The 16,149-nt window shown below is 38.2% G+C and overlaps 1 protein-coding gene across 1 annotated transcript in view; it reads left to right on the top strand.

The window, feature by feature from the left end:
- Nucleotides 1-16,149, top strand: part of LOC124797862 (rho guanine nucleotide exchange factor 18) — a 605,682-nt gene that overhangs the window by 549,660 nt on the left and 39,873 nt on the right. Inside the window, exons 25-27 of the mRNA XM_047260933.1 lie at nucleotides 6,977-7,104; nucleotides 11,542-11,738; nucleotides 12,599-12,806. Of these exons, the coding sequence (XP_047116889.1) occupies nucleotides 6,977-7,104; nucleotides 11,542-11,738; nucleotides 12,599-12,806 (533 nt within the window). The remainder of the gene's footprint in view (nucleotides 1-6,976; nucleotides 7,105-11,541; nucleotides 11,739-12,598; nucleotides 12,807-16,149) is intronic.

Here is a 16,149-nt window from a genome sequence, read left to right as displayed (position 1 = left end):
TTTATTTCCACCTTTCTGACAATCTAGCATTAATTGCCTTGCAGAACAATGAAGTTATTTTTGTCTGTTTGCTAAAGAAATTTAAATTTTATTAACCTTTTCCACAGAGACAGTCAATGTATTTGAAACAAAAAGTTTAATTCCACAGTACTGGCTAGTTTCAGCTGTTTGCTGCATTTCAAGTGCATGTTTTCATCTTCTAGCACATATGGCATTATGCCACAATAAAGAACCAAACATTATATAATACAGTACTGGTGCTCCAAGAAAATTTATATCCCGAGAACCACACTGAAAAGCTTAATATCAGGTCAAGGTCTACTTCATTGGGAATCTGGACATTCGAATGTGCGCTTTAAGTACGCAATTTAAATGTGCACATTTTAGTATGGTTCATAAAATACGATGCTCTTGCAGTATCCTCTGATGTCTTGTTTCTTTTATGACATAATGTATGATCTTCTAATGTTTTACACGTACGTACATATGGGCTTCCTACATCATGGTAGCTGTGCAAGCACTGTGTTGCCTGTTATCTGCGCTCTCTGGCAACTGCTGAAACGAACCTATTTCTAACAGGTCGCGGGAAAATATTGCGAATGATGGTTTGAAAAGCGGTACTTTCAAAGTAAATATCCTTTTATGTAAGTTGAATTATGTGCAAGAATGTACCATGAATTTCTTAAATCAAAGAGCGTTTGACTCTCATTTAAAAATCAACTCTTTGATGATGAGCCATTTAGAAGAATTTGAAACCCTGAAGATCAGAAATTTACGTCATTATTAAAAATTTTACTGTCACACTTGTGTGATATATCTTAAAGTGTAACACACACAAAAAAGATCAACAATATATGTGAAAGCTTAGCTTCTCATGCAGCTTATTAACCTTAGAGACCAATTTAATGTGTAGAAGCTTTGCTTTTTTTGTGTGTGTAACAACACTATATATATATTAATTTAAACTATTAACTTTCCCTGTTTGCGTGTTCATGCTACTTAACAGTGATGTTGCTTTTAGTTGACTACATTACGTGTCCTATGCTCTGAATATCCGCTGTCATCGGCTGGCGAGATCATGTGACATGAGCTATGACTGTCTTACAAAAGCACATTGCAATCTTGATTTCAATTATTCGGAAAGTAACATGCGGTGTTTGGTGGAATTCCGATGTATAGTTTCGTAATACGAAAATACGCAGTGTACATGTTGCTGCACATCAAAGATATTTCCAAAACGTGTCTTTTTCCCCTAAGTTTGGTTTTCTAAAGTGCCGGGAAATTCTATGGGGAAATTCTACGTCCGTGTATAAAACCATAACCATTCAAAGGATTGATAAGTTTTGCAGTTCTGGAGGTAAACATACTGTCACTTAACATGGAAAAAGTGTGCTTTCACCCGAGCGAAAGTGTATTTTTAACCAGGAAATCCGGGATAAATCTGGGAATTTTTTTTCCTTGTCCGCATATACACCCTGCAGGCTTAAAGTGGATATATCACTGCTGAGAGGCTCTTCATTATCAAATAGGAAACAAATTAGTGAGGCCAAAGAAATTATATTCCTAGATAATACACTGAGGGTCACAAATGTCATGGGATACTTTGTAATATTGTGTTGGACTTCTTTTTGTCCAGCATAGTGCAGCAGCTGAACATGGCATGGAGTCGGCAGGCCATTGGAAGTCTGTTGCAAAAATATTGACCCATGCTGCCTGGATAGCTGTCCATAATTGTGAAAGTGTTGCCAGCCCAGGATTTTGTGCACGAACCGACCTCTCGATTATGTTTTATAAATGTTCAGTGGGTGGCTGGATCAGTTGCTCAAATTGTCCAGAATGTTCTCATACCAGTTGCAAACAATTGTGCCCCAATGACATGATGCATTGTCATCCATAAAAATTCCATCATTGTTGGGGAACATGATGTCCATTTAATGGCTGCAGATGGTCTCTGAGAAGCCAGAAGTAACTATCTACCATTGCTGATCAGTTCAGTTGGACCAAAGGACCCAGTCTATTCCATGTTAACTCAGCCCACACCATTATGTAGCCACCACCAATATGCACAGTGCCTTGTTGACAACCTGGGTCTATGGCTTCATGGGCCCTGCATCACACTCAAACCCTACCATCAACACATACCAACAGAAATCAGGACTCGCCTTACCAAGCCACAGTTTTCCAGTCATCGTGGGTCCAACCGATATAGTCACAAGCCTAGGAGAGGAGCTGCAGGCAATGTCGTGCTGTTAGCAAAGGCATTCACATTGGTCATCTGCTGCCATAGTGTGTTAATGCCAGATTTTGCCTGTACATCCCACATTAATTTCCATAGTTATTTCATGCAGTATTGCTTGTCCATTATCACTGATAACTCTACACTAACGCCACTGCTCTTGGTCATTATGTGAAGACTGTCGGCCACTGCATTGTTCGTGGTGATGGGTAATCCCTGGAATTTGGTATTCTTAGCACACTCTTGACTCTGTGGATCTCAAAATGTTGAATTTCCTAAAAATTTCTGAAATGGGATGTCCAATGCATCTGGCTCCAATTACCATTCCGCATTGGAAGTTTGTTAATTCCCATCACATGACCATAATCACATTAGAAAACTTTTCGCATGAATCACCAGAGTATAAGTGACAGCTCTACCACTGCACTGCCCTTTTATGCCTTGTGAATGCAATACCATCGCCGTCTGTATATGTGCATATCACTGTTCCATTACTTTTGTCACCTCAGTGTAAGTATGAGGGGAATTTTAGCAAAAATTGCACCTGTTAATAAACAGATTTAGATTGAAATTTGAAACTTCCTGATCAGCAGAGTGAAAATCTCATTCTGGAAATTTAGATTCATTAGATGTACTCCAGCACACACTATTTATGCTATCAGCAGCCATTGAATCAAAGCTAGCAGGAGTGTAAATAAAAAATACAACTAAGTTCCTAGCTTTTAGAATTAGTAACGTAATGATCCTAAATACTTTTGAATGAAAGGAGACCACTCACTGAAAAGGTGTTGCTAGGCACATCCAAAAAGAAGGAAATGTGGTAGCTTCAGAATAATCCTTTTTGAGCTAGAGTAACACACACACACACACACACACACACACACACACACACACACACACACACACCTACCTACCTCTGTGCCCCTATATGATGCTAGCTGGCCAGCTGGACAAACAGTGTCAGTGTTGTGGACAAACAGTGTCAATATTGTGGACAAGCAGTGTCAGTATTTTGTTTCAGCAGCTGTGTCATGCGGGCTGGATAGAGGGAAAGGGAAGTGGAAGGCAGGGCGAGGGACTGAGGGTGTGCACCCAACGACTTGGAGGGAGGCAGCCAGTTTGACATCGAGGAATGCGAGGAGGGATGGGTGGCAGGTACACGGGGTAGGCATTTGATGCACAGTTGTCGGAGCTGGTGGGGAGCGATGGATGTTGAAGGTGACGTGGGGATGAGAATTGAGAGGGGGTGTCAGGACAGAGGAAGGAGAAACTGTTGGGTGGAGGATTTGAGGACAGTGAGTTACAGGAGATTAAGGCCGGGACAATTATAGGAGTGGAGGGTGCGTTGTAAGGATAACTCCCATCTGCGTAGTTCAGAGAAGCTAGTGGCTGAGGGAAGGTTCCCGATGGTTCTGGCTGTGAAGCAGCCATTGAAATTGAGCATGTTGTGCTGAGGTGCATGTTATGTCACTCTGTGGTCAACCAAAGAACACAGTTGACCACCTAGTAGCGCTATAAGCATCTGAGCACATCATGCTCAATTTCTGTTTCAGAACCCAGGGCATCTGGATCCCTCCTTCCACTACCAAATTCTCCGAACTATGTGGTTGGGTGTTATCCTTAAATCACATTCTCTGTTCTCCTAATCATCCTGGCCTCAATCTCTGGCAACCTCTGTCCCCACACTCCTAGCCAACAGTTTCCCCTTCCTCTATCCTATCACCACCTCCCAATTCATGTATCATGTGTGCCCTGCACCCCACCTGCTTCAGAACCTGTGTATCACATGCCTAGTCCATGCACTTGCCAGCCCTTCCTCCCTGCATTCCTACCAGCAAACAGGTTGCCTGCCTCCAAGCCACTAGCCAACCCCAACCCCCACCCTGAGGAGTGTAACACTTTAGTGTATGGTTGTTTTAATTCCTAGACTGAGAAATGTACAACAGTTAGTCACTAATAATCTTTTATTGCCTCTTTATCAAGATTTCAACCACTGTGTTGCTATCATCAGTGCTAAAAACATACAAGAATACATTACAAAACATATTATAGTTATATAACCTTGTACAAGAGTAGATGAGAGAGTAACATACCAGTAAGATGCAAGTCAAAGCATATCACTTGCCTATACAAACGGCCACTACTAAACATTTCATTGCCAACCAGCATGGATTTCAAAAACATGTGGAACCCAACTCACACTTTTCTCACATGAAATACTGAAAGCCTTTGATCAAGGCAACCAAGTAGATGCAGCATTTCTTGATTTCCAAAAATCATTTGACTCAGTACCGCACCCATGCTTGTTGTCAAAAGTATGATCATAGTGGGTATCAAATGAAATTTGTGACTGAATTGACTACTTTTTGGTGGGGAGGACACAACATTTTAGCTTGGATGGAGAGTAATCATCTGATGTAGAAGTAACTTCGGGTGTGCCCGAGGGAAGTGTGTTGGGACCCTTGCTGTTTGTGTTCTATATTAATAACCTTGCAGACAATAGTAAAATCAGGCAGATGATGCAGTTATCTATAATAAAGTACTATCTGAGAGAAGCGCCATAGATATTCAGTCAGATCTTGGTAAGATTTCAACATGGTGCAGAGATTGGCAACTTGCTCTAAATGTTCAGAAATGTAAAATTTTGCACTTCACAAAATGAAAAACTTTAGTATCCTATGACCATAGCGAGGGCTACTCGCTATGCTGTGACTATAATATCAGTGAGTCATTGTTGGAATTGGCCAGCTCATACAAGCACCTGGGTGTAACACTTTGTAGGGATATGAATGAAATAACATACTCGTAATTCCAGTCATGGGTACAGCAGGTAATAGACTGGTTTGTTGGTAGAAAACTGGGGTAGTGCGATCATTCTACAAAAGAGTTAGCTTACAAATCACTCGTGATCCATCCTAGAATATTGTTCAGTTGTGTGGGAACCATGCCAGATAGGGTTAACAGGAGATATTGATCATATACAGAGGGGGGCAGCACGAATGCACACAGGTTTGTTTAATCCATGGGGGAGAGTCACAGAGATACTGAATGAAATGACCTGGCAGACTCTTAAAGACAGACGTAAACCATCCTGAAAAAGTTTGTTAACAAAGTTTCAAGAACCAGCTTTAAATGATTATTCTACAGATATACTACAACCCCTATGTATCGCTCATAGAGGGATCATGAGGATAAGACTAGAATAATTACTGCATGCACAAAGGCATTCAAACAATAATTCTTCTTGTGCTCCTATGTGAATGGGGTGAGAAGAAACTCTAATAACTGGTACAATGGGATGTACCCTCTACCAGGCACCTCATGGAGGTTTTCAGAGTGTAGATGTAGATTCCAGTTTTCAATGAGGCTGCAGTTTACAGTTATTACAAGACTAAACTCAGTTTACATCATAAAGCTGTGTGATTTTGATTAAAGAATTTAACAATATAATGAAAAGGTTGGTCGCTACTCACTATATAGCGGAGAAGGTGAGTCGAGGATAGGCACAACAAAAAGACTGTCACAAAATACGTGTGCCGTCAACAAGGCCGTTGTCAAAAATGGATACCAGACACAACACCACAGTCCCTGGCAGCTGAAGCCAGACTACGAGCAGCAGCAGCGCTTGATGGGAGAGGCAACTGGATGGAGGTAAGGAGGAGGCTGAGGCGGTGACAGGGAGGGATAGCAGGGCAGGAGTGGGGAATGGTAAAGTCCTACTGGGGAGCATGCTGGATGAGGTAAAGAGAGAGAGTGGAGCAGTTAGGTGCAGTCGGGAGGTTAGACAGAGAGAAGGGGAGAGAGAGGGGACCGAGAAAGGAGAGAAGTAAAAGGACTGGAGCATCGCCTGTACAGAGTCGGGAATTTGCTCAGTCATTTTTCAGATTGTTTTTAAAGAAATATATCTAAAAACACAAATGATGTTATTCTGCTTTTGGAGTATTAAGAGTAAGGAGGTGATTTTAATTCAAAAATTTCTGATTTCAGAATGACGCTCAAAGATTTAACTCTTTATTAACACTTTTAGAACTACTTTCTTCAATTAATAGTCTATAGACTATCACTTTTTTTATAATGGATGAGAAAGATTTAACAAGATAAGAAAAGAAAGATTGCAACTTACGATAAAGATAACATGCTAAGTTGGAGACAGGAACAATTAAAAAGCAGTTATACTTAAGCTTTTGGCCACAGCCCTCGTCGGAAAGAGAGAAACACACACCATTCATTCACACAAGCAAGCACTTGTCATGCACACATGACTGCCAAGCCCAGCAGCTCAGGCCAAAATTCATTCAGGCCCGAGCTACCAGACTTGGCAGTCATGTGTGCGTAAAGTGTGCTTGCTTGTGTGAATGAATGTTGCGTATTTCTCTTCTTCCAACATCGGCTGTGGCCGAAAACTTATGTGTATGTGTCTTTAAATTGTGCCTGTCTGCTACTTAGCATGTTACCTTTACAGTAAGCAGCAATCTATCTTTTCGTACATTGTTGATATTCCTACCTGGAGTTTTCATTGTTTAAAGTTTTGGTTTGTAATATCATACAACTACTGTACAAGTAAGAATATACAGTGATCTACTTTTACTAGATTAGTTTTTCATTTTTATGACATTTGAGATTTCTAAAATTTTACACTATCCAAAGTAGCTTGGGATAACCATGAAGAAAGGTAATTTACCAGAAGAATAGTACATGTAACACACAATTTTGGTAGTGGTATGAACTATCTCTTTCTAGGTGTTGTGAGGAAACTGCAACAGAGGGAGAGCAGGGACCATTCAAACTATTCCACTCCAGTAATGACACCAGACTCGGAGTCCAGTCCAAGTTCAAAACAGGAAACAATGTCTCCAAAAGTCAGTCATGTAAGTGGTTAATTTTCTTTTCTTTTATTTCTTTCCACATTTTCCTTTCGTTCTTCTCTTTACTGGTATAGTCAACTATGAACATAACATAAGTTTGCAATTTTTTTTTTTTTTTCTGAACCTTTTATTCTCTATCGGAAAAAGGAAATCTCACTTAAGAAAACCATAAGCTGACAAGAGAGTAGAGTGTCTGTGGGGAGGACTTACTTTCATGTGGCAAAACTCCAAGTACTGCTGATGGACATATTTAAAAGTAGAAAAAAAGCTATACCTAGCTTTCATAACTTTAGCTCCTCCCTAAGAAAGAAAGAAAGAAAGAAAGAGGGATAGGTTGGGGACTTTCAGAAAGGAAGGGCAGGCCATTCTGACCCTTATTGAGAGTGAACCTGCTTGCTGTGAGGAGAAAAGGAGGAAAAACTGTTTGTCAACTTCGTGTGCACTGAACAACTTCTAAAACATTTTTGTCAGTAAGCAAACACGACATTTCCATTTGTTTGTTAGCTTCATACTTGTGTGGAAGTGATTCCTGCATTGTCATCCAAAGAAACAGCCTAGTCTGGTAAATGTAACTTTGAGCACAAGCGATATATTCATCAAGTGATTTCTGAAGAACTCGTAAAATTACATTGTGCAAGTATAATCCCTACGATGTAATTGCACTAACAGGATGTAAATACAGTAAGATTTTGCTAATCTGGGATGCTTGGGGATCTTTCAGTGCTAGATTATCAAGTTGGTGGATTATCAAGTTTATTTTTAGAAACCTGTTTGAAAAAACTGATATTCATATAAATAAAATGGATTGTCTTACAGTATAACAAATTAAAAGCATATATTACTTTCCTGTAAAAACAAAACTGAATGAAAATTTGAACACTGTACTGTGCTGTTAAATCAGTTAAAGGCTCAAAGTTTTACAGAACTTCAGTAAATACAGATAAGGTTTTGTACACCAATTACACAATAAAATTACCGCCATTGATTTGAAAAATCAAGAACAAGGTAATTAATAAAAATTGTTACCAAGAATTTGGTGCACTTTGATTGGAATCATTGTCTTTAGGAGTGACACAGATAACTGACATTGTTGAGAATGTGGAATACATCTGATTAATATCAGCCACTCTTGGTTTTGCTGAAATTTGTTTTGAATCGTACGGAACAATGCCTTGTTTTTTGGATTGAGCTGTTTTTGATAATCATTAATTTGTATGACATGCAGATTCATTACATCAGAAGCCTTGTATTCTTGGCTCGTCTCACCAAATTTCACGAATTTGGTGACTCAGCCCAAGAGATATGAGTTGCAGGCATTTCTTCTTTGTGACTCTCAGTTTATGGTGGTGAGAGTTGAAACCAGTTCTTAATAGGCCTATCATACCATCAGTCAGCTCTTCTTCGACAGCTAAATTAATGTAAATGTCAAACATTTGTCAAATTCTTCTGCTGGAAACGCACTCAGTCCATTAGCGGGTGCAAAAGTTTTTGCTCATACAATTTCAGAGCAATCAGCTTCTGACTCATCATTCACATTGCTTTCCATCTCAGTAGAAAACGATTACTGACGAGGTGCCACATAGAAGGGTTCTGACGGTTTGTTGAAGGCATCTGACTACTTCAAACCACACCAAACAATAAATATCGGAAATTTCTTTATGTATTCTGAACTGTTGGGTCTGCCGGATTATCACAGTCTTACTATAGTATGAATTACATAGGAAGGAATTTTCTTTACTGAAAGAAACTTTCTTGAAATTTCTTAAAGTCATCAAACATGACTGCAGATAATCTAACTTTGAGAAGGGAGATAGATAAATTCAATATTCCTTTAGTTATGCTTGAATATGCAACTGTTTGTTGTTTTTGATTTTTGCATGTGTGTTAGCAATTTTTAATGCCAAATGATTTGAAAATTTGACTTCGAAGTGTAATATGGGAAAGTATTTTTCATCAGATAAAGGTGCCTTCATAAGATGCTCAACTGGACTGAGATACTATATGCTTATAACACTCTTTCTTTCATATCATCCCAGATCAAAGTGCAATTGGGAAATCTATTTTTGATACCTGTGGATGCTAATGTTTAGAAGTTCATCCATACCTGAAGAACATCAGTAAACAGAGCCTAGCTGTCATGCAGTCACATTTGCCTTGCTAAATGTCTGTTCTCAACGAGAGCATAAATTAACTGTTGATTGCTACAGAATAATCATGTTAGGTTTGTGACAATACTAATGATCCTCTACTTTTCCAGATTGGCAAGTTTTTGCTGCAACCGTTTCGTTGATCGCATTCAAAGATAATGATGATTATTATGCCATGGTTTTAGTATATTTTGATTTCATACTGATTCATACAAGCATGACTTGGTTCTGTTGAACCATCTATTTGTTGAGATGAAATTTTGTTATGTGGAATAGATCATGTTTCATCATGTCATTTTATTGTTCATATTGCTTGTGTTGCATACATTTGTAGTGCCGTATAATCCCAACTGAGTCACACTCCCCCCTGGGGTCTGAGTAAGCTGCCATTTCCCAAAGTACCCCCCATTTCCTTCTCAAGAAAAATGTTATTAGTTATGAAAGCTTGGAATGTGTCATATATATTTCAGTTTGCTTATCAGTAATACTGAAATTTTGCCAGCTGAAGATAAATACTGATCACAAATTCTGTCTTGTGATATTATAGAACACGTTGTTTGCCAATTATTGCAAGTATTCTTTTGAAATGTCGTAGCTTCTAGAGGAGATTTTCTTAGAATTGAAGCAAGTTCAGTGGTTACAATACATCAAGAGTGAATTCTACATATAATTTTTATTCATTTCCTTTCATGTAATTCATACTACTTGCCTGTACAAAGAGTGAACCCAGAATATTGCATGGTGCAGCACCTGTTAAAAAAAATGCTGAACACACTGACAACTGTATTCCAAAACTTACAAGGAGAGGTCCTCAGCGGTGGGATAGACTTTATTAAGGTCCCAGATATCACACTCTGCAGCCATTCTCCTTGGTGGTCCCTCATTTACGATTCATCAACAAAAAAAATTTCAGAATATCTTATGATGCTCTACAGCTTTGCAAAAGGAAAGTTTAACAGACTGGTTTTGCAGTGAAACAGTTAAGGTACAGGCTTCACATGCAGAAGGTTGTGCGTTTGAATCTTCTCAGGTGCTCTGACATTTTTTTATTTTTAGATTTTTATCAAAATTACTTTGCTCATTTATTTTTATTCAAGTAATTGGGTTAACTGTTTTTTTTTAATTTCTGTTCCTTTGTTACATCATTTTAATCAATGTATTAACTTTTTCAATTGCTCTCATTTTTTCTTCCTATCGTTTGTTTTCCACATGGAATCTCTGTACATGTGAATTTAATCCTTTTTCTTTGTATATCATAATACTGAAACATATGAAACTACTGATGTATCAGTTAAAAAACAAAGGGTAAAATAATCTACTTATTTATATTGGCTATGCAGTTGTATCAAAAACGATTTTTTTGTTACAAGCTAGACATTTTTTTATGGTAATAGTCATACGTTTAAAATGCAAATCCTTATTGTGGTATGGACAAAGTAATGCAGATGGAGATTTAAATGAAAGAAGGGATTATAAATTAAACAAAATTCAGGCAAAATGAGAAATTGAAAGAATGAGTGCAATAATGAGGACAAAAATATAGGATAATAAAATGGAAGAAATTAAATTGAAATAAATAAATGAAAATAATTAAAATCTCATGAATAAAGATTCCAAGTGGAAAATGAATAATAAGAAGAAAAATTCAATGTGTTAGTTAAACTTCATATGCAGTAACGTATTATGTAATTTGCACCAAAAGCAAAATCATAGCAACCACTATTTTTCATTGACACCTTTTTCGAATATAACAGTATTGTGAAAAGGAAAGTTGCTACTCACCATATAGTGGAGATGCTGAGACGCAGATAGGTGTAACAAAAAGACTATCACAAATATAACTTTTGGCAGAAGGCAAGCTTCAGAATTAGATGGCAAAAACACACAAACACAGCCTCAGTTGCCAGAGACTGCGGTGGTGTGTGTGAGTTGCATTTGTTATATGGTGAGTAGCAACTTTCATTTTCACAATATCGTTAGAGCTATTCATTTTATGAGATCTGCAAATATTGCTATTCTTATATATCCCAAAACCAACTAATTTTTATAGTCTTTGTAGAGGAGGTGGATGGAAACCAGAATGAGTGAACTGCTTTTGTCATGTCATCAACAGGAACATTTTGAACTACACTGTGATATTTTATTTTGAGCTTCAGTAATCTTGCTATTATCATCACATCATGTTGACGGTAGCTGGTACTTTTATTTCACATCATAGAGCACATGCATAGGTGATATGTATGTGGTTATTATCCTTTTACATTTTGTAACGTTACTACCATTTGTGCCTTAGGATCAACCTCCATGGCGTTCTGCTGTTATGGCCACTATTCCACCTGTTGTTTTACCTTCAAATGTATGTGAAAATTCATGTGAAGTCCCTGCATTGTCCTCACTTGCACAAGATCAGCAGACAGTTGCAGTTCAGCTTTCTCACTACTTCTACAAACTGCTTTCCATTATCCATCACCAGATGACTACTATCAATAGGTAAGTACATGAAGAAATTGTGTGCATACTTATTGAAAGCTATTTGTATTGCAGACTGAAAGGCTTAGCTTGCATTCTCCTGTTTACTAGTTAAAGTTTAAAACCATGTTTCTTCTTGAACTGTCAACTTTTGTCCAAAATTAAAATTTGTTTATACATCATGATTGATCATGATGCGTAGAGGCTAATTTCAAGTGATGACAAACACATCAGCTCTTCTTAATAATGGGAAATATCATCTTCCATGAGTACAACAGTGCTTCTCTGACAGATTTGTGAGATGAAATCTTTCCCACAATTTGAACAGTCTGTTACTTACAGTACATGAAAATTAACAAATACCATATATTTGTGACAGAAACATAGCTCTCAGACTCAGTCTGTGAATTGGAAAGCCCTCTTAGGCTCAGCCAGTGAAACCTTTATCGCTAATGAACCCACAGTTCTGTGGCAAAGCCGCAGATACACCAAAACCATTCAGAGTTTTGTTTTCTCGGCAAATCCAAGCAGACTTTCAAGACTTATTGCACTGGGAAAGCCTGTGAAGTCACAGTAATAAGAGTGAATACTATTATCAGCTTTTCTTTTCACAGATGCATGTGGTCTGCAAAGAAAATAAATATCTGTTTTAACATGAAATGAAATAGATTGTTGATTGCAATAGTTTTGTTAAAACTGTGCTTTTCTTTTTGGTTCAAACTTTCATCATTACCAGTAACTGAGAATAGACTGAAACAACAATTATTTAAAATAGTTATTTGAAATGCTAAATTGACGCATAAGCATTCATATCATTAAATGTAAGCTTTAACTCAACAATATTGGTCTGTCTTTCTGAGTACATATTTGAATTTTATTAGCTTGCAGGCTCAACTTTCAGCATGTAAGGTGCAGCTGACACAAGATGATGCAAAGGACCGACGGCCAGTTTATAAACATAATCAGCAGTTGGAGGAGCTACGTAATTTACAAGACCGTCTTACACAAGAGAAAGAAGCATGGCAACGTGAAAAAGAAGCAGAGGAGAAAGAACTTGATGAAAAGAAGCAGGAGCTACTGAGATTGCAGGTTCGTTTTTAATTTACTTGAGTTGGAACCCATACAGATCTCACATTACAGAACTGTGCAATATGATGGGATACTGCTAAAACAACAGTTTTACATAATTGAAGAAAAGACAAGAAAACTATATGATCTTCACCCAGAACAGCAAATGCACTGCCTCATTAGCCCTCATCAGCTCTTCATTGCTGCACGACTCAGGGCAGTGCATACAGTGGTGCAGAGGATCCATTGTCTAGTCTTCTCTGCGGTCACAGTGTGTTTGTCCTTTGACACAATTGTCCCTGAATTTTCCTACACCTGCTTATAGCCTGTCCAGTAGAACATGGAAACAGTTAACGCATGGAGACACAGTCAGTGGCTGACACTGAACTGGGTAAACTGCTTCGGGGATTTCAGTGTAGGTATTGATGGTTGGTGGTCTTGGAGTGGGCCTAATGATTTAGTTGAGCCTTTTTCTGTTCAACATTTGCCGCTACCGTACAATGTGTATCGGGTGATGCGGCACCTGTGAATCAATAAAGTTTGTGTATAGGTGTCTGTTTCATGACATTCAGTCATCAGTCATGCAGTTTCATTCAGTGTGATGTCCCCTGAAGCTATACCATAAAGGGCACACACACTGACCTTCAGAGAAATGGAGTGCCATTGTGAAGGTTCTGATGACTTGAGGTGGGACTCCCCAGTTATTGCCAGTGAGTTTCTGTATGATGTTATTTTGGGTTGACACTTTCAGCTTGAAATGGAGACAATGCTTGCAGTACATTACAGGTCTGTCTTAAAGTGACATCAAGGTATTTAGGTGTAAAGCAGTGTTTCAGGCTCAGTTCCCTCCCAAATATTGTTTAGTTTTCTATTTGCTTGTCTGTTTTGGAGGTGGAAAGCATTTTCTGAGGATTAGGTTTCAGATAGTTCTCACCATAACACTCAGTGAAAGTTCTCTGTGTTGTCAGAACTTGTTCAGCTTCCTCAAACTTCTTTCCTTGGGTTGATGAAGCAAAGTCATCTGTGTATATTAAGCTTCTGCATGTGTTAAGCCTTGGTTTGTTGTTGGTGTGCATATTAAAGAGTACAGCGGACAGAACACTTCTTTGGAGTTTTGACACTGCCATAAATAAATTAATTTCATAATAGTTCAGTATTCAACCTCCCTCCCTCCCTCCCACAAATCATGGATCTTACCATTTTTAAATTGCTGCATTTCAGGCATACTGTTAGTTGCAGTTACAACTTGAAAAAAATATTTATAATTCATTATGCAAATGGTATAGTCAACAGCTATGATAATACGAACATTTTAATTTATTTTTAACAGTTATTGAGAGGATAGGTTGCTACTTACTGTTACACATTAAACTTTCAGACAAAGCATCCATCAGGAAAGAAAAACACACATGCATTCACACAAACAAGCACACCTCACACACCCACATGACCACTGTCTCCGGCTGCTTAGGCCGAACTTGAGTCATGAGTCTCGCCTAAACACCCAGAAGTAGTGGTCATGTGTGTGTAGGTGTGCTTGCTTGTGTGAAAGCATGTTCCCCCCTCCCCCTGATGACGCCTTTGGCTGAAAGTTTAAAGCGTGAAATCATTTTGTTGTGCCTGTCTGCAACTCGGTGTGTCATCTTTATGGTTAGCAGCAATCTATCCTTTCCATAACTGTTGATTTTCCAACCTGAACTTTCCATTGTTTAATGCATTATTTTTTTCCTTCACTTTACTTTCTCTTGATTATTTCATATAAGGACAGTAGTAATTTTCTTGAATAAATGTAAGACTATTACACTGAAGACATCCCCATACTAAAAGACAATGTTGATCATTAATAACTAATTGTGCAACAAATTGTCTGAATTCTGTGTTTGCTATAAATGTTCTTCATATATTAATTTGTGTTGCTAAAGTTTTGGAGCCAGAAATGGGGAAACGGCATAGGATTTATTTGAACCAGTTTCAACAAAAATGCATAAAATAATACTTGAGCTGAATTTGTAGCATAGTTTTGTTCTTAAAGTGTACAACGTTTGCTTTCATAAATCAGAAACAACACATCAGTATATGACCACTTCACATAACTGTCCATTTCAGGATATTTCCAAACAATACTAGACATGCCACTGCATATTATGTACAAACTTCTGCATGTGATCAAAAAATACGTTGATTGCTTGTGTACAGACACAAGCTGCATATCTCAACTTGTACCAAATTAAAAACTGACCACAACACATTAGTGGTAACTGAAAAAGTTGACAGAACTATGAACTTCATGCAACGAAAGAGACACACAGCAGTAATTTTTAAAAAATTCAACTTGCTTGAATAAGGAAGAAAGGTTATTAATTTCTGTCAGAGAATACAATGTTCGAAATATTTGATTAGTGTACAGGAAACATATTAAGTATAAAATTAAATAATTGCTAAAAAATGAAAGTTTTACATCTATTGCATAAGTTACTGACACACCGTTTACAATTACGACGACAATTTGAAGGTATGTGAAATTCATAGTGGAAAACATAATTGGTTATTAAATATGAAGTAGAATGTAAACTCACTTTTAAACACCTTATTGTAATATCATTTATAATTATAACAACATACAATAATGGAGGAGGAACGCACACACACACACACATACACACACACACACACACACACACACACACACACACACACACACACAAGGGCAAGCACTCCTCACACAGGCCAATTAAGACACTCACATATAGCTTTTGGCCACAGCCTTCGTCAGTAAGAGAGATACATATTCTGACCCGAGATGCTGGAGTTGGAGGTCATGTGTGCGTGATGTGTGCTTGCTTGTGTGTGTATATTTGTGTGTGTGTGTGTGTGTGTGTGTGTGTGTGTGTGTGAGAGAGAGAGAGAGAGAGAGAGAGAGAGAGAGAGAGAGAGAGAGAGAGAGAGAGTCTGTCTGTCGTCTTCTGTCTTTTACTGACAGAGGCTGTGGTGAAAAGCTATAAGTGAGTGTCTTTTAATTGTCCTGTCTGCAACTTGACGTGTCTTCTTTTCAGTAAGTAGCACTGTGTCTTTACCTACATTGTTGATATTTGTATCTTTAGTTTCCATTGTTTAACAGTATACAGTGTAACTGGATAGATAAAAAATCTACGCTCCAGTCGGTGACAGGAGAACACACACACATAAAAGGTGTTACTTAGGCAAGCTTTCGGAGCCACTGGCTTCTTTTTCTGGCAGAAGGGTTGAAAGGAAAGGGAGAGTGGTGAAGGAAAAGGACTGGTGAGGTTTAGGAAAAGTGGTGCAGTTCGGAAAAGTCACCCAGAAGCGCAGGTCAGTGGAAACTTACCAGATGTATGAGAAGGTA

Source organism: Schistocerca piceifrons, chromosome 5 (genome assembly GCF_021461385.2).
Source record: "Schistocerca piceifrons isolate TAMUIC-IGC-003096 chromosome 5, iqSchPice1.1, whole genome shotgun sequence".
NCBI classification, from domain to species: Eukaryota; Metazoa; Arthropoda; class Insecta; order Orthoptera; family Acrididae; genus Schistocerca; species Schistocerca piceifrons.
Note: the sequence above shows the minus strand (reverse complement) of the source record. Positions and strands in the feature narration are given on the sequence as shown.